Here is a 24686-nt window from a genome sequence, read left to right as displayed (position 1 = left end):
GTGTGTGTTGTGTGTGTTGTGTGTTGTGTATTGTGTGTATTGTGTGTGTTGTGTGTGTTGTGTATTGTGTGTATTGTGTGTGTTGTGTATTGTGTGTATTGTGTGTATTGTGTGTGTTGTGTATTGTGTGTGTTGTGTGTGTTGTGTATTGTGTGTATTGTGTATTGTGTGTATTGTGTATTGTGTGTATTGTGTGTGTTGTGTGTGTTGTGTATTGTGTGTTTTGTGTGTGTTGTGTATTGTGTGTGTTGTGTATTGTGTGTATTGTGTGTGTTGTGTGTGTTGTGTATTGTGTGTGTTGTGTGTGTTGTGTATTGTGTGTGTTGTGTATTGTGTGTATTGTGTATTGTGTGTATTGTGTGTGTTGTGTGTGTTGCGTATTGTGTGTGTTGTGTGTGTTGTGTATTGTGTGTGTTGTGTTTGTTGCGTATTGTGTGTGTTGTGTGTGTTGTGTATTGTGTGTGTTGTGTGTGTTGTGTATTGTGTGTGTTGTGTGTGTTGTGTATTGTGTGTGTTGTGTGTGTTGTGTATTGTGTATTGTGTGTATTGTGTGTGTTGTGTGTGTTGTGTATTGTGTGTGTTGTGTGTGTTGTGTGTGTTGTGTATTGTGTGTGTTGTGTATTGTGTGTGTTGTGTGTGTTGTGTGTGTTGTGTATTGTGTGTGTTGTGTATTGTGTGTGTTGTGTGTGTTGTGTGTGTTGTGTATTGTGTGTGTTGTGTATTGTGTGTATTGTGTGTGTTGTGTGTGTTGTGTATTGTGTGTGTTGTGTATTGTGTGTGTTGTGTGTGTTGTGTGTGTTGTGTATTGTGTGTGTTGTGTATTGTGTGTGTTGTGTGTGTTGTGTATTGTGTATTGTGTGTATTGTGTGTGTTGTGTGTGTTGTGTATTGTGTGTGTTGTGTATTGTGTGTGTTGTGTGTGTTGTGTATTGTGTGTATTGTGTGTGTTGTGTGTGTTGTGTATTGTGTGTGTGTTGTGTATTGTGTGTGTTGTGTATTGTGTGTGTTGTGTGTGTTGTGTATTGTGTGTGTTGTGTATTGTGTGTATTGTGTGTGTTGTGTGTGTTGTGTATTGTGTGTGTTGTGTGTGTTGTGTATTGTGTGTGTGAGTTGTGTGTTGTGTGTGTTGCATATTGTGTGTGTTGTGTGTCTGTGTGTGTTGTGTGTGTGTTGCGTATTGTGTGTGTGTGTGTTGTGTATTGTATGTGTGTGTTGTGTGTGTGTGTATTGTGTGTGTGTGACTTCACGTGGTGGCATTGATGTGGGGAGCGGTAGTGTAGCGGTTAGTGCGCTACGAAACCCGGCGACCCAAGTTCAATTCCCGCACGCGGCCAAAACCAGTGACAACTATCTGAAACGGTCCTGATCCTTTCCTAGGTCGACTCAGCCTTAAATGAGTACCTTGGGGGGGGGTGTAAGAACATCGCCACTGGGGAGACAAAGGCGGCCGGGCATGGTGCTGTGGTCACCCACCCCCTCGAGTTCCGTGCCGGCCTTCATAGGTGGTCGCTAACAGCACTTTCCCCAAAAGTCCATTAAGTCTACGCGGGAAAATCTTCGCCTTGTATAAATGTGCGTGAGTAGGCGGTGCCAACTGCATTGAGCCCCATGGGCCAAGAGGGGTCCCAGGAACTGGGTTGGGAACAGTGTGGGGGTTGGGTGGGTGGGGGAATTGGACAGAGGCGGTCCCATTTGATGCCTTGCATCAGGGGCCCATGCCAACCACATTACGCCACTGTGGATGTGTGTATGGGGGTAAACAAGCGAAAAAAATACCCCCACCTCCTCCCGCTCATCCTCATGGTCCCAATTGTCTTGTAAACAGTGCCACTGGGGAATAGGCTGATGGTGGGTGGGCTGATTAGCCTCATGGCGTGTTCACATCCACAGCAGTGATCAGCTGATAAAGCCTCCACATTAAATCGCTCAACCATACTTATCAAGGTACCGCGGAAATGAATCTAAATAAGCATGTGCTGAAGGCTCCGATGGGTCAGGCGTCGATGATATCCCCTGGCTAACCCTCATTTGGTGGAGCCAGGAGACTGAAATTATTACCACTTCCCCCGCCGCCGGCCCTTAGGGAGCCTTCAGAAGCAACGGGTAATTTACTGCAGCTGGCGACGTAGAATTTCCAAACCCTTTCCGTAGAGCAAAGGCATGGCATTCCTCTGTCAGGAGATGGGCCAGTTGCACTTGGGACCTCCTGTGGAATACAGAAGGTCCCGTAAACCGATTCTGGCTCCTGTTTTTTCCCGAGCGGTGGACAGCAGAGTTTCTGAGCGGGTGGGTGTAAGTATGTTGAACTTCTTTCGTATCGTACGTTGCCAACCGTGCTAATCGGAGGTGCAAGTGAGTGGGTGGTAGCGAGTGAGTTTTTGCCACTCTGTAAACGTCAATTCCTGTCACCCAAACATAGAAACCAATTGCCAGACTGTTGGGTGGGTCATTGAAGTTGCCACATTATCCAGAGGCAGAGGACATATTTCTCAGTCAACCTAGGTCTATCAACTCTGTGTAGTCCACTGTAATAAAGTTCCACTCAATACCACAACATCTCAGTACAAATCAATTCCTGCCACCCAAAGGCAGACGCCAATTGCCGGAGTGGCCGGGTCAAATCCTATCAAGGTCAAACCGGATGGGTGTCAACCCGAGTGGATGTTCCCCTACTCGGGGCAGAGTAACATCAAACAGCAGCAGCGAGTGGCTCTTCCTCTGAATAATTTAATTCAGAGAGTGTGGGAGGCGATGTGTGTGTGTGTGTATCTGCCTTTGGTTGTGTTTCTCGTAGTATTCTTATTTACCCGTGGGTGTTGAGTGCATGCCCAAAGGCCCAAGCCACCAAGCAGCCAACATCTCTGTTAACACCACTGTTAACAGTTATAAAAGACAATAATTTATACGTTTCCTTGAATTATTGTGTACGTGAATGTATGCCTTTATATTATGCCTTTTATGTGTCTATATGTGTGGTGTGTGTGTGTGTATTATGCGTTCTGGGAGTCCGAGAAAAGTTGTTAGCGTTTGATTCCCGCTCACGACCAATAACAGTGGCGAATATTTGAATCGGTCCGGGGCCCTCACAGAGGGTTATTTGGCCTGCTCTTCATGCTGGCCAGACTTTTTGGGAGAGGTGACACTACCCACACTTTACCCCACTACATGAGGCCTGCCGATTGACTGGCTGTGGCGGTACCCATTTATTACACTGTTAGGATGATAGAGGCAGTAGGGCGGGATTCGAGAAACACGCCCCGTTGTTTCAGCTGCTGTGCCGGGAGGTGGAATTGAACCGTTGACTACTGGATGGCAAGTCCAATTTGCTGACCGTTGCACCGTTGTATTTGCGTGCGTCTGTGCGAGTGTACACAAGGCTAAATCAAACCCAGTGAACTTTGCCTTCATCTGCGCCACTGTGCGTGCCGATCAATACGGCAGCATCTCTTGCGCATCACGCTACAATCCCAGCCACCCAAGGGTCAAATCCCTGGCCTGGCAGAGATGCACATCACCAGCCTCGATGATCATCATCGTCGTCATAACTGCCATCACCGGCGGCAGTTGTCACAAGACAGCAGTGGAGACTTGTTTTTAATTCTCCAGCATGGTGGGAAAGGGAAAAGTGCCGCACACATCTCCAAAGGCTTCGGAGACATCAAGGAAGGCAATCTGAATCCACTGCCCCCCCCTTCCCCCAGGGAATGCCTTGAGCCCAGTGGGGCTCTATCAGAGGAGCACCTTGCTTAATGACACTCCCATCGGAGATGGCGGATCCCTTCTCCCTGACATGGCAGAGCGCCCGTGCAACGCTCATTAAAAATAAATGGTGCTCTAATGAGGGCTGCCTTGCTCGGAGGGGCAAATGCGCCGCGTGTGTTGACGCACCACCCAGCAACCCCACACCCCCAAGGACCTGGGTTTAAGCCCTGGGCCGAGGCGGCGGTGGAGGGGGGGGCAGGTGATTATCTTTTAAAAAATAGAAAGTTAGTGCTGTTTATAATAGAGTTTTGTTTGGGTTAGATCGCGTAAATATATACATGTGTCGTTAAACCCGCCACCACCCGACACAGCCAACTAGTAAGGGTTGTCACATAAACAGAACGTGGCCAATTCGTCACTAGCACAGCACTAACCGGTTGTGTGTTGGAGAGCCAAGCCACAACATTTACAATCTGAGTACGACGCTTTGCCAGTAATTACAACCAGCTTCATCAGACGACAGCCAAATTTGTGGAGAAGTCCACCTGTTTCGTTCCTTATATAGAGGCGTAGATGTGTTGACGACGCTTCTGCGCTCTTGCGCAAAATGGGGGGGGAAGGGGGTTAATGAGTCAACGTACATTATGCATGCGCATTATGCGAGCCCATTGATCTTGTCCTTAATGCTGTTTCTTAGCCCGAAAAGTTATCTATTTTTCTTTTCCACACGCAACTAGCCGCATGTGGGAAATTGAACATGACTTAGATGGGCGAGACACGTGCACACGTCCATAGCCTCTCCCTTATCGAATGACCCACGCAGCCCCGGCTTGCTCCGCGCACAAAAAACAACAACAACAACAACGACACGGACACCGTTATTTCTAACGCCACGAACCTCGCCGCCACGCTCCGCTCCTCACCCGCAAACCGCAGCCCACTTTGTCCGTGACAGCCTCCTCCTTTGCGACATTCGTTTCATAAATTGAATTTACCCCGGGAGGCTATTTAGTGTTGGGAACTTCATTACGCGAGAGTGGCACCGTAAGCGATTGCGCGATAAACGTTTAGGTGCTCAAATTGCGGGCCGCGTAATGCGTGGGATTCGGAGCAAACGGGGACGCGGTTTCACCCAAACGGCTGTCCGCTACGCTCGTGGCCCCGCCATAGGAATGTGGAATTTCCACCAACTGATGCCCGAGAGCCAGCGGAGATGGACGCTACTCAATCAAGTTTCTTCACGTGGACACTTTTAAAATACGTAAAATATCTATCCACACATTGTATGTAGCAATTATATAGTTCAACACGAAGGCTTTCCATAATATTGGTCGCGAAAAAAAAACTCTCATATGACCAATAATAAACATTACTATTTGCACGCGAAGGTGCGTGTGTATAATACTTGCATGCAGATTACACAACTTTTGTGAGTAATAATAATAATTATTATTATTATTTCAACTTGTTACAGGCTGCAAAGTATTCACTTACTCTGGAGGACAGAACGACTCGGAGGCTTGAACCATAACGCGAGTGGGAAGGCGGCAGCAGCAGCAGTCACGTGATGAGCTGGTGCCAAACCTCCACCCCTCCCCCCCCCAAGCTCTGCAGTTCTCTATATATGAAGATGTTGATCGGGCAAATGTATGTATGTGGGTATGTTGAACTTCTAATGTTTATGTGTGAGGAAAGCGGAGAGTGTGCAGACAGCCTGTGTGTACGGAGGGGCGCAAAACTCATTCAGGTGGAACAGGAACAGGTGTGATGCGCATTTGCTGTGCCGCCTTGCCCTGGCAGGCCAGGGCAAGGCACTTCCTCAATGCCCACGGCAAGGGATTTTCACAATTCTTTTGTGATCCACTAACCGTCACCTCCACAGTGCTGGATTACAGACCAAGTGTAGCTGCGCCACCCACCCACCATCACCACACGGCTTTATATTTAAAAGGTGCCGTGTCAACATTACGACCTGGGCAAGCCTGTCCATTCAGTGCGCTTTTTACCAACGTACATTCAGAGCAAACGATGGAACCACGTTCGGTGTGGCTATCTTGACAACGGACTAAAGTGCGAACGTCTGCACATCGACAAACGAAGATGCAAGAAGTCAAACACAGCTCTTGCAGATAGCTCTTTGAGCTGTATTGTCACATTGAAAGCCTTCACAATGGAAAAGGAGACTTGAAAATACGACAGTCAGGTGGGGTCGTAGAACGTTCATTCTGCATCGTCCTTGAACGCGAGCTCTCAAAACTACTCAGCCACCGTTCATCGTAACAGCGGCTAAATAGTTTTCATTCCTAACGTTGTTAAAATTTAGAGGCCCTCGTGGTATTCACGCATTAGGCCCGCCCCGCACGCACCCTCTCACCTTTCAAAAGGCCTGCATGCAGCATCAGCAGCAGCAGCAGACCACGTGCGCGCGTGCTCACCTCCTTGATGGCCTGCATGTAGCGAGCGCCGAACCTCCAGGGCTTGTGTCGGTGACACTGCAGGGAGCTGACGGTCATCTGCGTGGAGCGCTGGGAGGCCAGCGAGACCACGTGCACCGCGTCGTACATGAGGGCAGCGTCGGTCTGCGGATGGGAAGGGGGGGGTGGCGGTGGTGGTGGGGGTCAGAGGTTGGACCGGCGTCTTAAAGGAAGGCCCGACCAGCGCGGAGGCCGGTGGGCAGCGAGGGTTCAAGTTCCAGCCCCGCGGAGCGCCTGGCGCGCGTGCGGCTGCCGGCGTGAGCAGTTCCAATGAACTTTATTTTGATATTGCATCGCTCAATTGTGCCCGACGTCGAAGCAATTACAAGGCGGGAGGGCGATGCTCCCTCCGGAGAGATAAACCGCGTGAGGGTTTGCACGCGCACGCGTAGTTCGCAGAAATGGAATCTTGTGACACGCAACCATTCTTTTTTTTTACCTCGTGAATGATGTACCTTACAAAACTCACATAGCGTGTGCAAACTAAAAAAACGTGAAGGTGACGGTGACGGTGGAGCCCTTTGCTCAACGCCAATGCCGGCAGAAAGGCCTCCAAGTTGAGAGAGCTCTGTTCTTGTACGCTGGCCAGACATCTTGGAAAGGAGCACCCACGCTTGACCACACCACACACGACCTCCTGATCGAGATGTGGGTGAGGAGAGGAGTGAGACTGTGATGGGAGTGAGAAGTGAGACCGTGATGGGAGTGAAGAGTGAGACTGTGATGGGAGTGAGGAGTGAGACTGTGATGGGAGTGAGGAGTGAGACTGTGATGGGAGTGAGGAGTGAGACTGTGATGGGAGTGAGGAGTGAGACTGGGATGGGAGTGAGGAGTGAGACTGTGATGGGAGTGAGGAGTGAGACTGGGATGACAGTGAGGAGTGAGACTATGATGAGAGTGAGGAGTGAGACTGGAGTGGGAGTGAGGAGTGAGACTGGGATGAGAGTGAGGAGTGAGACTGTGATGGGAGTGAGGAGTTAGACTGGGATGGGAGTGAGGAGTGAGACTGGGATGGGAGTGATGAGTGAGACTGGGATGGTGAGGAGTGAGACTGGGATGACAGTGAGGAGTGAGACTGAGATGACAGTGAGGAGTGAGACTGGGATGGGAGTAAGGAGTGAGACTGGGGTGGGAGTGATGAGTGAGACTGGGATGGGAGTGAGGAGTGAGACTGTGATGGGAGTGAGGAGTTAGACTGGGATGGGAGTGAGGAGTGAGACTGGGATGGGAGTGATGAGTGAGACTGGGATGGGAGTGAGGAGTGAGACTGGGATGGGAGTGAGGAGTGAGACTGTGATGGGAGTGAGGAGTGAGACTGGGATGACAGTGAGGAGTGAGACTGTGATGAGAGTGAGGAGTGAGACTGGGATGAGAGTGAGGAGTGAGACTGGGATGGGAGTAAGGAGTGAGACTGGGGTGGGAGTGATGAGTGAGACTGGGATGGGAGTGAGGAGTGAGACTGTGATGGGAGTGAGGAGTGAGACTGGGGTGGGAGTGAGGAGTGAGACTGTGATGAGAGTGAGGAGTGAGACTGGGATGGGAGTGAGGAGTGAGACTGGGATGGGAGTGAGGAGTGAGACTGTGATGGGAGTGAGGAGTGAGACTGTGATGGGAGTGAGGAGTGAGACTGTGATGGGAGTGAGGAGTGAGACTGTGATGGGAGTGAGGAGTGAGACTGGGATGGGAGTGAGGAGTGAGACTGGGATGGGAGTGAGGAGTGAGACTGTGATGGGAGTGAGGAGTGAGACTGGGATGGGAGTAAGGAGTGAGACTGGGGTGCGAGTGGGGTGCGAGTGATGAGTGAGACTGGGGTGGGAGTGAGGAGTGAGACTGAGATGGGAGTGAGGAGTGAGACTGGGATGAAAGGGAAGATGGAGATGGAGTCAAGTGAGGAGACGGAGTCGAGCGCGAGCGGCTACCGTCATGACTCCGTGCACGAGGCCGGACTCGGGCCGCGTGGGAGCGAGGCGCTCCATGGTCCAGCGCTCCATGACGGAGGAGACGCGGGAGTCGTCAAGGCTCATGAGGCGGAAGCCCGTCATGTTGACTCCGCTGTAGCGGTAGTTGTCGAGATGCAAGGCAAACAGGTCCTGTGCAAAGATAAAGGTCCCCCGTAGAGCCTTTAGCAGACCGTCGGGGCAAGTGCTGTTAGCGAGCAGCTATGAAGGCCGGAACGGCACACGAAGGAGTGGGTGGCCAACACCACGCCCGGCCGCCTTTGTCTCCCTAGTGGCGATGTTTACACATCGCATCAGGTAACCATTTAAGGATGAGTCGACCTAGGGGAGGTCTAGGACCGGTTTAGATAATCGTCACCGGTGTTCGCCGTGAACGGGAATCGAACTCGGGTCGCCGGGTTCATAGCGCAGCGCGCTAACCGCTACACTACCGCTCCCCATTACACACATACACACACACACGTGTGTGCACGCACACAGAGATCCCCTCTTTAACATCATAAACATAGCGACACGTGCCGTTGGTGTTGTGTATTTTTATGTTTAATATTGTCTCACTTCACCAAGTGGAATTCAATTCCCCATGGAGTTGGAGGCAAAGTCAGATGACAAACGGTGGGTGGCAGCCAATTGACAAGGATGAACCGTGCGATGCACTTACCAGGGTGGTGAATATGTAGTGGTAATACTCCGTCATCATTCCCATTGCCATAGCCTGCGAATATATCCACACACACACAGACACACACAGACACAGACACACACAGACACAATAGACACACACACACAGACACACACGGAAACACACACACAGACACACACACAGACACACACACAGAAACACACACACACATACAGACATACACAGACACGCACACACAGATACACACACAGACACACACAGACACACAATAGACACACACTCACAGACACACACAGAAACACACACACACACAGACACACACACAGACACACAGAGAAACACAGACACACACAGAAACACACACAGACACACACAGACACACACACAGACACACACAGACACACACACACACAGACACACAGACACACACAGACACACACAGACACACACACAGACACACACAGACACACACACAGACACACACAGACACACAGACACACACAGAAACATATCCTTCATTTAGCCTTGCGGACTGCTCGGACAAGTGCTTTTAATGAGCACCAATTAAGGTGAGCGTGGCTAACAGGAAGGTGTTGTGACTAACAGCACGCCCGATTGCCTTGGTCTCTCCCGTGCTAATGTCTACTGGACATGTGTGACAAAGAGCTTCATAGCTCATCGGATTCCTCCAGTATGAATACAGATTCTGATTGCAGAAAACACAACTCAAGGATCAGTTGTCTAAAGGGCCTCTCTGGAGCGCACTCTAGTCGGAGACCCTTCCGCCCGCAGTTGCATGAGCTAGCAATTGCAGGGCTGCACCTCTATCTTGTTTTTGTTAACACATCTAGGAGAAAGCGGAGGATAAGTTGTGGTACCACTTGTCGTTGTTATTCTTCACCTGGAATCAAACTCACGTTGGTGAGGTTCGTAGTGCAGCGCAAGAACCACTGCTACACATATACACACACACACACTCTTCTTGGTTCTTTCGGTAAAGTCACGTAGAAGGGAAATAATAAAAGAATAAAAATAAAACATAATTAAATATTATTTAATTAATAAAATAATACTAAAATAATAAATAACATATTATTTTGTTATTTTTATTTTTCTTATTTCATTATTTCCCTTCTACATGACTTTGCCGAAAGAACCATGCAGATAAATCCTTGCAGTCACGAAAGCTTTAAATCGAAAGGTACACACACACAGTTCGGCGATTGATTTGCCCATCAATTTTTCCATATTCACGTGGAATGTATTTACAAGACTTTTATTGAAATGGTCATTGGGCCCAGGAAGGCATAGAGCTAAGTTCCTTGGACCTTCACCCGCACCTCCGATTAGCACGATCGGCTATGTATTGTGCATAGAGAAGTTCAACAACATACAACATAGTGCCACACATCAGTGCTGATGTTGAGTCAACTTGAGAGAAGCCCATTGCGAGTTCTTATGCCAACACGTGCCAGAGATGTCAAGCCAATGCACAACTGCTCCCCACAAAGACAAAGATGCACCACATAACCAATATGTTCGACAATAACACTGCCGTAGAATAAAAATACTGTATGTCACAGGTCACGTTTCAAGTAATGACCTTTCTTCATCATACCACAATGTTCCGTGTAGCCATACGGACGTCTGGAGCAAGAGTTGTTGCACGTATGTGTGTTGAACTTCTTTCGCACCGTACGTAGCCAACCGTACGAATCGAAGGTGCTGTGAGCGCATATCAAGACCAGCACGGCACACAAGCATGTGGCATGGCTGGCAGCTGTGTCTATCTCGTGTTAATGCCCACACAACAGACGAGCTGAATTGACCGAGATGAGGCACATGGCATCAGTGGTTTGACCAGCACCAAGCCAAGAAACGTTTGTCTCCCAAGCGCTGATATTTAGAGACCGTAACAGGTACAGATTTAAAGCTGAGTTGACCTAGAGGAGACCCGGCACCGGTTCAGATATTCACCAATGGTGTTAGCCGTGACAAGAAATCAAACTCAGAGGTCACCGGTGCAGTGGAGTGCACGAGTCGCTATGCCACCGTTTCACACAAAGACAAAGATCCCCCGTATGGCCTATAACAGATTGTTGGGGCAAGTGCTGTTAGCGAGTCGCAGCACCGATGAAGGCCGGCACGGCACACGAGGGGGTGGGGTGGCCAGCACCGCACACGCAGAGGAACACACGCACTTTGACGGCAGCAAATTAAGCGCAACACATCACCATTAAATTTCACATATCCCCTTCAATGTCCACTTATCGTACAATCATCCGGGTGACAATTATCGCTTTGCTGCAGTGAGGCCGTTGCGAATAAGGGCTTGTCATTAGTTCTTTTCGCAATTCGGCAACGGGTAATTCTCAAATTTTTCGTTTGGGGTCATGAAATCAATTCGCGTTGGGTACTGCTTCTACGACCACTGTGAATTACAGGGACAGAGCCCCCTGATGATGCCTAGAGGCGCTATTTGGTGAAAAGTGAGCGAGATTTGAAGCATTGAACCGTCACAAATTGGTTCAGTGGCAAGTACACGAACCACTGGCCTAAGCAGCCATACCAATAATATGCTGCTCATAATCATTAAAAAATAATTTACGGAATCTTTTTCTTTTTAATCCATTGCACGTTGAAGGCCCTCCCCCATGTCACGTCGATCATGGGGGTTGGTGAAGGGTCAGGTGGGGGAGTCAGATATTGCTCGCCACCGATGTTAACCGTAGCCAGGAATCTACGTTGGTTTTGTCAGTTCATATCATCATCATCATCTACAGCCATCATCAATCCACTGCTGGATGAAGGTCTCCCCAAGACGTCAACACAGCATCTATCAAGATCCCCAAAGATAAAATAATTAAGCTAAACTATTTAAACTAAACAGGTTTTTTTTTATTTAGCGGGTAAGACCCACTGAGCTACCTGGCCACAAATGATGGCTCAACTTAGTGGCTTATCACGTGGACATATATAGCAGTCAACTACTCGAAACGCATGTTTCTAAATGTGGAGGGAAATCCCGGAGGACCTGGAGAAAAAATCCACACGACCACAGGGAGAACGTGCAAACTCTAAATATACAGCAGGCGTCTGGGTCGGCATTGAACCCACGACCTCCTGTATACCAGGCGAGGAAGTTAACATCTCACCACCATGGCGCCAATAATCTACCTAGCACCTGCACTTGAGTTGATTTCATGGTTCCATCTCTCCGTGGACATCCCCTCGGACGCGTTCCATCCCTTTCTGCCGCTCCATCGCTATTTTTCAAAACACAGCGGGTGAATCACCGTGTCACTGCTCCAGGATTTTTTCCACTGTTCACGTCTCTATCGATACGGTGACCACTACGTCAATTTAAACTATATTAGTCCCATTCATAATCAAGGTTGTCGGGTTAGACCGCGTAAATATAAATGTGTCGTTAACCCACCACAACCCAACACAGCCAATTAGTAAGGTTTGTCACGTGAACAAAATGTGCTAATTACCTGCTACTTCAGCACATTCGTGTGACGGGGAGTAAACCCACAACATTCAAGTATGTATGTTGAACTTCGTTCGTACCGTACGTAGCCAACCGTGCTAATTGGAGGAGCGGGGGGAAGGACAACAAACAATAATAGACGTTTCGCTGGTGGTTACAAGCAGCTTCATCGGGCGATTTGCAAGAATTACTGGAAGCGAATTGGTACCAACCTTAAGCAGTCCCCAAACCCAACGAACTTCGTTCATATTTGGTCTCTTTTGGGTTATACCGTGTGGGTATAATGTCAATATGTTTGACTCTAACCATCCACTAAACAACAGAGTATCAAATTGGGTTGTCACGTCATGGGCAAATGAGCTAATTGATTTGTTTTTTCAGAAAAAATGTTTTTTAAACGTTATACTTACGAGATCTGACCCAAAATTTAAACTAATTATGAAGCGTAACATTGGTTGTGAAAGCCCTAAGTACAAATATAACCAACAACTACCCACTCCACATGCAATGAGCACTCATATTTGAGCAGGATTGTATTGTGAAATTAACACTATTTTGGAGTCGGATGGTGAGAGAGAAAGAAAAATCTAAAATTAATGTACTGCACATTTCATACACACTCTGTAGTCTGTGCACACATGGACACGAATTAGGGGCCCTAATTATACACACACACACACAAAGTGACTACACTCGGGCACAGACAATCCAAAACAGACGCACGCGCGTAGATTAAAATGAAAAAAATACGCGCAAAGAAGCATACGAACGCGCGCATACGCATTTCCTCCATTCAAATGTGTCTCATGCGCCTAGATGGGCAAGCACAAAGAGTGAAAAGAAAAAAAGAAACATCTCAAATTAAAACTGTCGGCGAGAGCAACGTCACGTGGAAAGCAATTACTCGGCAACACAGAAAAATACTTTTTCGTTTTACGCCAGTGAAGAGAAGGAGGAAGACGATATTCCTTTTCGCCTTGCAACGCCAACCTGGTGTTCCGATGACGTAACGTAATGAGGGTGTACATCATTAAGAATCCGTCCGTGTTCCGCAACAGCGGCAATTGCAGTGTCTCGGAGATGAATCTTTTAAATTCCGGCCGTTTATAAACATACATAATAACAGATAATAACACTGCACATGCCTAGGAGCCCACGCAGTGTGATATGTGGGCTGAGTGTGCGGTCGAACGGATAAGGATGTTCAGACTAACCTGATGTCTTCTTGGTTCTTTCGGTAAAGTCACGTAGAAGGGAAGTAATAAAATAATAAAAATAAAACATGATAAAATAATTCTCACGACGTTTCGGCCACAACATTCAGACTCTGTCTTATCGACAGACCTGTTCTTCACCTGAGGACGGCTGCTTGCGTTGTGGCCGAAACGTCGTGAGAATTATTTTATTATGTTTTATTTTTATTATTTTATTACTTCCCTTCTACGTGACTTTACCGAAAGAGCCAAGAAGATGAATCCCTGCAGTCACGAAAGCTTTAAATCGAAATTTAACCTGATGTCGTAGATGATTTTCAGCTGCCTTCATTTTTTTTATCAATTGCATCAACAGTAACCAACGAAATACTTCGCTCACGAAGTTCGTCTTTTTCTCATGCAATGTAGTGTGAAAGGCGGCACGAATTCAATTCACGAACCCTATAACCGAACGTTTTCATTCCAATAATCGTGAAGGTGATTGTAATTCAAGAAAGGATGCTCCAGCTACTCGGGGGTTACGAAGGAGGCAAAGACACCTCTGAGCGAACTACCAAATGCACGATCACACGGTCATATTTTCTTGAGCGACGATTGCAACTTCTGCTATTGGAGGAAACCGACGAACCGTATTACAGCAAAGTTCAAAGGTCAAAGAGAGGTTCCCGCTCACATGAGCATTGATTCCGGAGCTCATCTCCCCTTTTACAGCCCTGACCAAGTGCTGGAAATTCCACATTCCTATGGCGGAAGGGGGGAATGGCGAGGTTTTACATAGGACAACTGCTGTTGACATCCCCACAAAGTGGTACTCGTTTTCTCAACCCTGGACGGATGATTGGCTGAGTGAACGCCCCCCCCCGCCGTCCCTCTGCTCCCAACCAGGATTGAACTCGCATCCTTGTGACTGCGAGCCGGTGGCTCTAATGCTGAGCCACCCAGACGGATGTGACAATGCGAGGGGGTGAACGTGAACTTAGAATGAAAGTCACGTTTTCGTTTTTTTGCATTAAGCACAAAAAGCTTTTATCTTCCTTTTTTCCCCGATTTAATAAATTCATTCCACGCGAGACAAGGCGAGGACACACCTCGCAAAGAGCTCGTTTAGCAACAAACAATTACGGTGATCCTGAAAATATGTCCATGAATACTCTCTCCTCAATGGAAATTGAGGAGAGAGTATGGATGGTGGTGGTGACTGCTTTGATGATTATGATGGTGTTGGTGATGATGGTGGTGGTGAATGCTTTGATGATTATGATGGTGTTGGTGATGATGGTGGTGGCGACTGGTTTGATGGTTGTGATGGTGTTGGTGATGATGGTGGTGGCGACTGGTTTGATGGTTGTGATGGTGTTGGTGATGATGGTGGTGGCGACTGGTTTGATGATTATGATGGTGTTGGTGATGATGGTGGTGGCGACTGGTTTGATGGTTGTGATGGTGTTGGTGATGATGGTGGTGGCGACTGGTTTGATGGTTGTGATGGTGTTGGTGATGATGGTGGTGGCGACTGGTTTGATGGTTGTGATGGTGTTGGTGATGATGGTGGTGGCGACTGGTTTGATGATTATGATGGTGTTGGTGATGATGGTGGTGGCGACTACCCTGATGGTTGTGGTGGTGCTCCTGATTATTGTCGTGGTGATGATGGTGGTTGTGCCGCTGTTGGTGGTGGCGATTGTCCTGATGATTGTGGTTTTGGTGGTGCAAGTGGTGGCGACTGTCCTGATAATTAAGGTGGTGTTGATCGTGGATTTGAGCAGAAACACTTTTAACGTACGTAAACACCTGCATTACACGTGCGTGCTTTACACGGAATGCAAGCAACAGATCTACACAATACCATTCAATTCCACTATTCCGCGAATAACACTGAAAACGATCGGAGGTGGTGTCTGAAATGAAACTTCAGACGGTCAAATTCTAATACATGGCAATATGATATCATTTTGAAATTATATTTATAAAACCGTATTTTCTTTCAGAAATTTTAATAAGCATAATTTGTTTTAGAGATCCGTAACCCACGTGTGTTGTGCCATGGCTTTTGTACAGGCTGCAAAAACTCCCATCACTCACGATCTTGCCTCGTGCGAAAGCTACACGGAAGAGAGAGAGAGAGGGGCATACACAGCTGCATGGGAAATTGATTTCATACATTTCCATTTGTGCGAGGAATTGGGCATTAATCCGCCCCCCCTCCCCGCCACCACCCTGCCTCTTCTCCTCGCACGCGCTGGTTTTATGCGGGCACTCCGGTTTCTTCACACGTGTATAACCACTCATCACTTCGGTTCGGACAAAAAAATGCCAACGTAGAACCGCCGCTCAGTTTGGGTAAAACTGTTGGAGATTGAGTGTTCGCCCCCCTCACACGCCCCTGTTTTATTTGCATCTCTCGGCACTCCTGTGTCCTCCCACGTGTGTACGACAATCGCTTGGTGGAGTTAGCCAAAAGTCTCAAAACTGGACCATGGAGGAGCTTGGGCAATTGTTGGCGCCGGTGCCGACTGCCTTCGCAAGCGCTTGCCTGTGGTTTGCCCCGCGCCTGCGTGTGGCGACTGCGCACGTTACAAATTGCACGGCGTTTTGAGATGCCATTCGTGAGCGTGGCGTCACGATGTCAGTTTAACAAGTAGGAGGATTCCGCGACCACGGTTATCCATAAAGGGGTTTTTGGGGTCAGATCGCGTAAATGCGAAGGTGCCGTGAAACCCGCCACCACCCGACACAGCCTATTAGTAATGTTTGTCACGTAACACAAAACATGCCAATTCATTACTAGTACAGCACAGAGATGTGTTGCAGAGTAAACCCTCTTGAACATTTGCAATTCGAGTACCGTGACGTTTCGCCAGTAATTAAAACAACAACCAGCATCATCAGGCGACAGCAAAATTTGTTGAGAAATCCATCTCCTGTTTCGGTTTAAAATACACGTTGTTTTATCTATTAACGTATATTTTTTTAATTGTAACTATTAATTGTCGATTGTTACCTGTCGCAGGATCTCGGCCGCCGTCTCGTGGCCGCAGTCAAAGATGAGATAAAACTCGCGGCCTCGTTTCATCTCCTTCAGCAGCGGCTTGGTGTCGCGCGTGTCCGGCGGGAGCTGGCGAATTTTCAGTTTCAGGTTGAGCTGCGACGGCGCCTTGATCAACTCCTGGAGTCGTATGAGGCCTGCGCTCCGGAAGAGAGGTTGGCGAGGGGAAAAAAACAATGACGGCTAGCGAGTGAAACGGTGAGGGAATTAAGCTTTGGGATTTTCTTTATTGTTTTCTTGCGTAGCTGCACGGTTACCCAAAAATAACAACACGTGGACATTTCCGAAAGAAAATCAAAACTAAAGCTGAAAAGTGGGTAAAGAAGAGTGGCGCGGTGCATGCTGGGTATTACATGAGACAGAGGACCAGATGGCACAAATACAGAAGGCAAACCTGGGCTGTTGTCTTTCCCCCACACCTCCAATTAGCACGGTTGGCTAAGCACGGTGCGAAAGAAGTTCAACATCCGTGCGTACATAACAAGCAAAAATAAGTGGGATTGGCCAGAAGACGTAGCTTGGTCAGTGGGCAAGGCTAATGATGGAGTGGCAGCCACAACAAGGGCCTGCATCTGAAGGGATGGTGATTGCGGTAATCAAATCAGCTCAATGAGATTGTATGTATGTTGAACTTCTTTCGCGCCGTACGTAGCAAACCATGCTTATTGGAGGTGCGGTGGAAGGACAACAAACTCAAAAGAAAAATCAGTTCTAAAGAAATTAGTTTTCAATGTATATATATAAATAAAAATATTGTTGCATCACAAGACCGTGAGAGATTTCACGGGGCGGCTTGTGGAACCCTTGATCCAGAAGTGGATAGATCATGGCTGATGATGATGATGATGGTGTCTCTTTCCGTAATGCACCGGTGATGGGAAAAAGTTGTTTGCAATATTGTGACAGGTGGATATAAAAAAATGTTTATAACAAATCACTGCATTGCATATCACAAGAAAAAAATTTAACTCGAAATTGATTAATTATAGAATCACACAATGACAACTTTGACTGATGGATGAAGCTAAGAAGACAAATGTATTATATTAACTGTTATAATTCTTACATATTCATAATACTCTAATACGTGCTTCTTTGTACAATGCCAGCTTTTAATGCATAATTAATCCAACGACCAAGATTGAATGATCCCGCATGAGAATTATCACCTTCCATCTCACGTTGATGTGCATAGGACCCAGGGTGCAGTGCACAAAGAAAACCAACACGACCATGACCAACGAAAAATGATCCCACGTACAGCCTCGATCAGGCAGCTGTGGCAAGTGCTGTTAGCGAGCACATATTAGCACAGTGCAACACACAGACAGCAGCTGCCTTACTCTCTCCCCGGTGCTGATATTGCTACCACCGCACTGGGTACTCAAATAAGGCTGAGTCGACCTAAGCGGGGAGGAAGCCCAGCAAACAGTTTCAATTCACTTGCCGCAGATGTCAGCCATGGCTGGGAATTAAACTCGGGTTTGCCGGGTTTGTAGAAGCAGTGCGTGAACCACTACACCACTGCTGTATACATGAACAAAACAAAGACCTCCCATATAGCCTACACACGTTTCTTGGGGCAAGTGCTGTTAGCGGGCACCTATGCACGATCACTATAACAGACGCACTTGGACACGCGCGCATTTTTGTTTACACATGGAGCCTCTTCAGCTGTAACTTAAATGAGAAAATAGCCCCTTTCTAGCTCTGGTTTGGGTCTCTAAATGTTCGAACAACCATTTGATGAACGTGTCCGGTTTTCAATGAGTTTATTGCGAAAGTGCCAACACACAACTCCGCGCTAGAGTTTCCCTAAAAACTCGATCAACATGGCAGGAGCTTTATTCGCCCCCTGCTATGGACAGGTGGATAGACAGGCACAGGGGAAAAGGGGGGGCTACTTGCAATCCCGCTTTAAATTCTAGTCCGAGGGCGTTACAAGCAAACAAAAAAACCCAATCATGCCAAAGAGGCATAGAGCATTCGTAACCCTCTCAGCATCACCCACCCGAAATGTTGACTTTTTTTCATTTCTCAAAACAGTCACCGGCTCACCCCCCCTCCTCCACCCTCCAATTCACCATTTGACCTCACTTCCCTTTCTCAAGGGGGCACGGGGCGCGTGCAAGGGGCACGGGGTGGCTGTGTGCGCCGGCTTGTGCTGCTTGGCCCCGGTCAAAAGTGCCATCTCCGCAGAGCGCGGAGAAAGCGGAGCCGGATTTATCGCGGGACCCAGGCACGCCAGCCCTTCGAGCGAGGGCTGAACGAGTGTCGCCGTCGAGGATAATTAAACACGCGTGCCGGTGGGAAGGTGATACGTAAAATGCCATTTGGCCAAGGTGAGCAGGGTTGTCAGAGTCGTCAATTAAAGTTTCCAAACGTCATCAGGTCAACATTGTCGTGAGGACATTAAGGAGATAATTCACGGTTTTGCGTGTTTTCTTCTTTGTTTATCTCATAAGCCGCTGTGTATTGACATACACCCTCCAGTGTGTGTGTGAGAGTTTATTGCACGAATTAAACTCTACAGAAGCTAAACCTTGAATGTCTCTTTAGAATTCCCGTAGGATTTCCTGAAGATTCGTGCAAATCGCAAGCGACTTTTAAATGTCTTCTTGCTGATGACAACTGCCCCAGCCGTCAACAAAAATCCTCAACAATATTCCTCTGACACAGACTGACGTCCCGATTCCCCTTTCCGTTTTGTTGCTGTCGCTCTACCTAGAATCTCACCGAGAGGAATTGCTGACAAACAATCGCAGGCGTCCAGAATCGACACCTGACATGGCACCTCCAGCCTTTGACATTCCTCCAAGACACCAGCGTAACGATCAACCGCATAAGACCAATCAATCAACAGGCCGATGTGCACATCTCCGTCATGAATGCAACATAGAAGATAAGCCGCAGCCGTGCGTCCGTGGCCAGGCAACACAAAACAGTGGGCCATATCGTACATGGAGAAATAGCAAAACTACACGAACTCTCCCGTGAGGTCATCTCGTGGAGTACAGGCCTAGACATTGGCATGTAGCTCCTGAACATATTGCCATTCTCAAGACTGGAGCACAGTGTGCTAACCACTGCACCATCACTCAAGCCCCGAACACACAAATAGCCCCATTATAGCTCACAGGCTGTTGGGGCAAGCGCTGTTAGCGAGCACCTATTAAGACCGGGATGACACTCAGATGTCTAGCACTACGCCCGACCACCTTTGTCTTCATAGTGGCGATGTTTACGCATCATACCACGTGCTCATTTAAGGCCGAGCTAATCTAAGGGAGGCCAGGGATCAGTTCAGATAATCACAGATGATGTTAGGCATGGCTGGGAATCGAACATGGGCCTCAGGTTCACAGTGCAGTCAGGTAACCACCAAGCTACCGCTCCCCAAAGCACACACACACGCGTACACACACACACGCGCCTACACACACGCACGCGTACACACACACACGCGTACACACACACTCACGCGTACACACGCGCACATACACACGCGTACACGCACACACGCGCACACACACACGCGTACACACACACACACGCGTACACACACACGCGTACACACACACACACGCACACACACACCTACACACACACGCGTACACACACGCGGGGGTACACACACACACAAATGCGTACACACACACACGCGTACACACACACGCGTACACACACACACGTACACACACACGAAGACACACACACACGTACACACAAGGCCACGTGGTCTTCTCCCACATTAACAGGGTGATAACATCACAAACAAATACTTACGCGGGGCCATTAAGCCTCCGTTTGTTAACACGAAGCAAAGACGCCAAGCAAATTAAATGAACCTTTTGGAGGCGACCTCATGCAGCTCCGCTGCGGACACAAGGATGTGTGCGCTTAATAGCCAATTGTTATGACGACTCTCCAAAGCCACATTTACACAGTCGGTGTCAGGGCCAAACACACCACGTGGCTCATCTTCTTGGTTCTTTCGGTAAAATCACGTAGAAGGGAAGTAATAAAATAATAAAAATAAAACATAATAAAATTATTCTCACGACGTTTCGGCCACAACGCAAGCAGCCGTCCTCAGGTGAAAACCAGGTCCGTCGAGGCGACAGAGTCTGAATGAGGACGGCTGCTTGCGTTGTGGCCGAAACGTCGTGAGAATAATTTTATTATGTTTTATTTTTATTATTGTATTACTTCCCTTCTACGTGACTTTACCGAAAGAACCAAGAAGATGAATCCCTGCAGTCACGAAAGCTTTCAATCAAAATTTACACCACGTGGCCTTACGAAAAGGACACGGCAGCCACCGAAATGGAAATTACATTGTTTGTCGCGTGGGTGCTTGGTCGAGTTTTTTGCCGGTGGCTGGGATTGTCGGCACGAGCGGCCGTTGACGATTAAAACTATTTAATAATTTCACCAGGAGACGCCCGCTGAGCTCCATCGCTCTTTTTGAGAAGCGACCTCGCCATCACGAATGATAGCTCAACGAAGTGGCTTGTCATCGTGCGGAAATTGATAGCAGCCAAATAGTCTAAACGCGTGATTATAAATGTGGAGGGAAAAACCGGAGGACTCGGAGAAAAATGCACGCGAACACAGGGAGCGAGGCACGCAAACTCCGAATATACAGCAGGCGTCAAGGTCGGGATCAAACCCATAACCTCCTGTATGCCAGGCGAAGTAGTTAACTTTTCGCCACCGTGGCACCCAAGTAAGAATTACAGTGAGCACGTCTGCCCTGCATAAGCACAAGCTAACAATGCCGTGTCACCTTCGTTATTCACACAACTTACAGGTGCAACATCATCGGTATGTATGAATGTCTGTTGAACTTCGTTCGCACCGTACGTAGCCAACCGTGCTAATTAGAAGTGCGGGATAAAGACAACACACGATACACAAAAAGCTGGGATTGTTTGGCATTTCACAAATCCATAAAAAATAAATAAAACAATTATTTGTGAAATCTTGACTTAAAGCTTTCGTGACTGCGGGAATTCATATTCTTTGGGTCTTTCGGTAAAGTCACGTAGATAGGTTCAAAGAAAATAACAAAAAACTACGTTTCGATCGCAACACAAGCGTTCGTCGTCAGGAAGAGGGGGTTAGCTTCTAAAGGGAAAGATCTAACAGTTGTGTGGAAACCCTCCCCGTAGAGGCGGTTAATTATTTCTGAATCAATTCTCGACCTATAGATTCTATTCATCCATGCTATGACAAAGCACGATATACAAGGACGTAAGATGTTGGGCATATACAGCACATCATTATTATCACCACCACTTTTAATTGACGCAATGCTTTCCGTTCAGTGCATCTCAACGTGCTCTATGGCAGTTGAGAGAGCCAAAGAGCCAAAGCCTCCTCCCCCCAAGTGGCAGCTAGTTCCTGTGCAGCACAAGACGACTGCACGAACAGCCAACAAGAAGCCATCAGTCTGCCAGGAGGGGACTACTTCTGCTACGTAGCTTTTCCCAATGAAGTAATTTCCGAACAATCGATAACATTTGGCAAATCTGGGTCCATCATATCCATCACGGCGTAGTCTAAATCTTTTTTTCGAATAACATCAATGGATCGACATAGCGTCCGCTGTGCAGCATCTGTGGCTAGCACACCCGCCGCATTAACTGGGGTGACCGCTGGGCTTGAAGCGCGAACCTCTGCGGCAGGCAGGCACATGCGCGACCGCTAATGCCACGCAATCTCAGTCAACTGCCAATCAGGAACCCCATTAACCACCCTGCAAATCAATTAAGTGGTTGATTTGCTTTGAATTAATTACCACGCCGTGATGAGCCTAACAAAGCGTTGCAGGTGAGCGCCGTTTAAATCGGAGCGCTCGCAATCGCGCGCAGAGAGAACGGGTTTGGTGGCAGAAGGGGAAGGATTTAATCTCATTCGGAATCCTTTCTTGTATATTTGGGGGCTGCCCTTTTACTACACCCGGGGAAAGATCGACCTGACATTTCCGTGCCACCCTCCTACAAACTTCTGTGCCGGGAAATGCATTATGACGAATTTCAATATTGGGAAGTTTTAATATGGGCACTACGGTGGGGCGAGAGGGTAGAAAAGAGTCAAGTGTTGGCAAGTTAACATTTTTCTTTTGCAATTTACTTGTCCGTGCGAGGATTGCCGCTGACAATGGTGATTGGTCGCTAGCAGGGCACCAAGGTCAATGTGTTCACCTCCGGGGCCCACAATTTTGTCAGTTTGAATCCAATTTAGTCTCCTCGATAATGACGTTCCTTTGAGACATTATTATCAAACAAGAGTGGCATCTGCGAATGTCTGCAGATGTAAAACTTCTCGAGGCATACAAAAAAGGTCATTCAGTGACGGTAGTTATGGTGAGGCTTGAAACTTTTTTCTTACAATATTGCTAAATTGAAATGTTGTGCTTTTTTAAAGTTGAGCGCAAGGAACTGCACGAAAAAAATACTTGGCATACATATAATGGACAATTTTTTACGACTATGACCACCGGTAAAATAACAGGTGTCTTCGTTGTGGTCGATGAGTGGTTCAGAGGTCAGAGGTCAGAGCTGGTAGAACTGGCCAGCGATGTGCTTCCGGGTTCAAATGCAGGTAAGCCGCCTGTGATCAAGAGTCCGGTCTCAGCCAGTCAAAACTGAACGCACAAATAAACCATCACATTCAATTTGATTCTTCACTTAATTTGGCAAAGAAAAACATTGGTCTAACTGTCATGCACGGTGGGAGGGTCAATGCTGTCCTCTAACGTGAGTGAAGAAATCTCTAATCAGTAGCTCTGTGATATCAACTTCCGTTGGCTGTTCTCAGAAACGAAGGGTTGCACGTCTCTGTGAGAGCTTCCAAACGGATTCTTCATCTCCTGATGTGATGCTGAGAGCGCAATCGGGATAACATTTGACAAAAAGAATAATAAATATAGTAATAATTTGAATAGATAAATCAAATAAACATGCCCCAAGGAATACTTCTACGCTTTGCCCTTCAGCTCTTTACACACATCATTCATTTCAAAGAAAAAATTGCCTCCACTCTTTATGTGCGTGTCACACATCCGATTATCACGGTCGGCTACGTACGGCGCGAAAGAAGTTCAACATACACGTCTCCCGAAAAAAAAAAGCCACATCATCTACACACTCTCACCAAATCCGAGTACATCACATTCCAAAGCAATGTAAGATTCAAGACTCACACCGAAGGCCTTTAGGAAAAGCAGACAAAACCAGAGAACGCAGACTTGAGAGCGAGTCTTGTCGTTAGCTCTTTAGCTACCCCACGATTGCAGCCGGCAGCAGGCGACAAACGAGGGACAAACACTCCAACACCCTCCCCCCGTTGCCCGGCTAGCCACGGGATAAACGCACCCGGGGAGCGGGGGGGGCGGAGAGATTCCGCACCCAAGCGTAAAATGGAGCTTCCGTCGGCCGACGATCGCAAGCCAAACACGGAGGATCATCCTCGTAAAGCGAAAGTGTAAATATCACGCCGATTTAGCACGACGACGCCCCGGCCCGGCCGCATGCAACACTAAAAGGTCGCCTCCTCCGCGCCACGCCGCGAATTACCGCGGCTATTTTACAAGCGGCTGTGTGCGCGCGAGTGTTTGTCGCGCGGCTAGTGGGGGGCGGTCAGCGCGCTGCGCTATGAAGCCATCGACCCGAGTTCGATTCCCGCTCACGGCCAACACCGGTGACGATTAGCTCCAAACGGTCCTGGGCTGCCCCTAGGTCGACTAAGCCTCAAATGAATACCTGGTGCGGTGTGTTAATATCACCACCTGGGAGACAAATGCGGCCGGGCCTGGTGTTGGCCACCCACCCCCTCGTGTGCCGTGCCGGCTTTCATAGGTGCTACTCGCTAACTGCACTTGCCCCTACAGTCTGTTAAGGCTATACGGGGGATCTTTGCCTTTGTTTATCACGCTATTGCTTGCTTATTCACCCTGTTGTCACAAAGAGAACCCATTTATGTTCCACAGCGCTGAAATATGCAACCATAAGCGCGGTCTTTTCTCAGATAATGTGATACACTGAATATGTATGTGCGCGCACGTTTATTTATTTTATTTTTAAAACGTTAAAACCTGGCCTCGTGCTGCTCCATCGCTGGATTGTGAGAAGCCGTGGTAGCTCAGCGAGG

The 24686-nt window shown here is 48.0% G+C and overlaps 1 protein-coding gene across 1 annotated transcript in view; it reads right to left on the bottom strand.

Moving 5' to 3' along the window:
- The window catches only part of GRIK2 (glutamate ionotropic receptor kainate type subunit 2), a 52947-nt gene that overhangs the window by 15694 nt on the left and 12567 nt on the right, over nucleotides 1–24686 (bottom strand). The window contains exons 3-6 of the mRNA XM_078615355.1: nucleotides 16485–16666; nucleotides 8795–8848; nucleotides 8095–8265; nucleotides 6137–6280 (exon numbers count right to left, since the gene is read on the bottom strand). Coding sequence (XP_078471481.1) covers nucleotides 6137–6280; nucleotides 8095–8265; nucleotides 8795–8848; nucleotides 16485–16666 — 551 coding nt within the window. The remainder of the gene's footprint in view (nucleotides 1–6136; nucleotides 6281–8094; nucleotides 8266–8794; nucleotides 8849–16484; nucleotides 16667–24686) is intronic.

The sequence above is a fragment of the Lampetra planeri genome, chromosome 47 (assembly GCF_965212315.1).
Source record: "Lampetra planeri chromosome 47, kcLamPlan1.2.h2, whole genome shotgun sequence".
Classification (NCBI taxonomy): Eukaryota; Metazoa; Chordata; class Hyperoartia; order Petromyzontiformes; family Petromyzontidae; genus Lampetra; species Lampetra planeri.
This window is presented reverse-complemented; position numbering and strand designations above follow the sequence as displayed.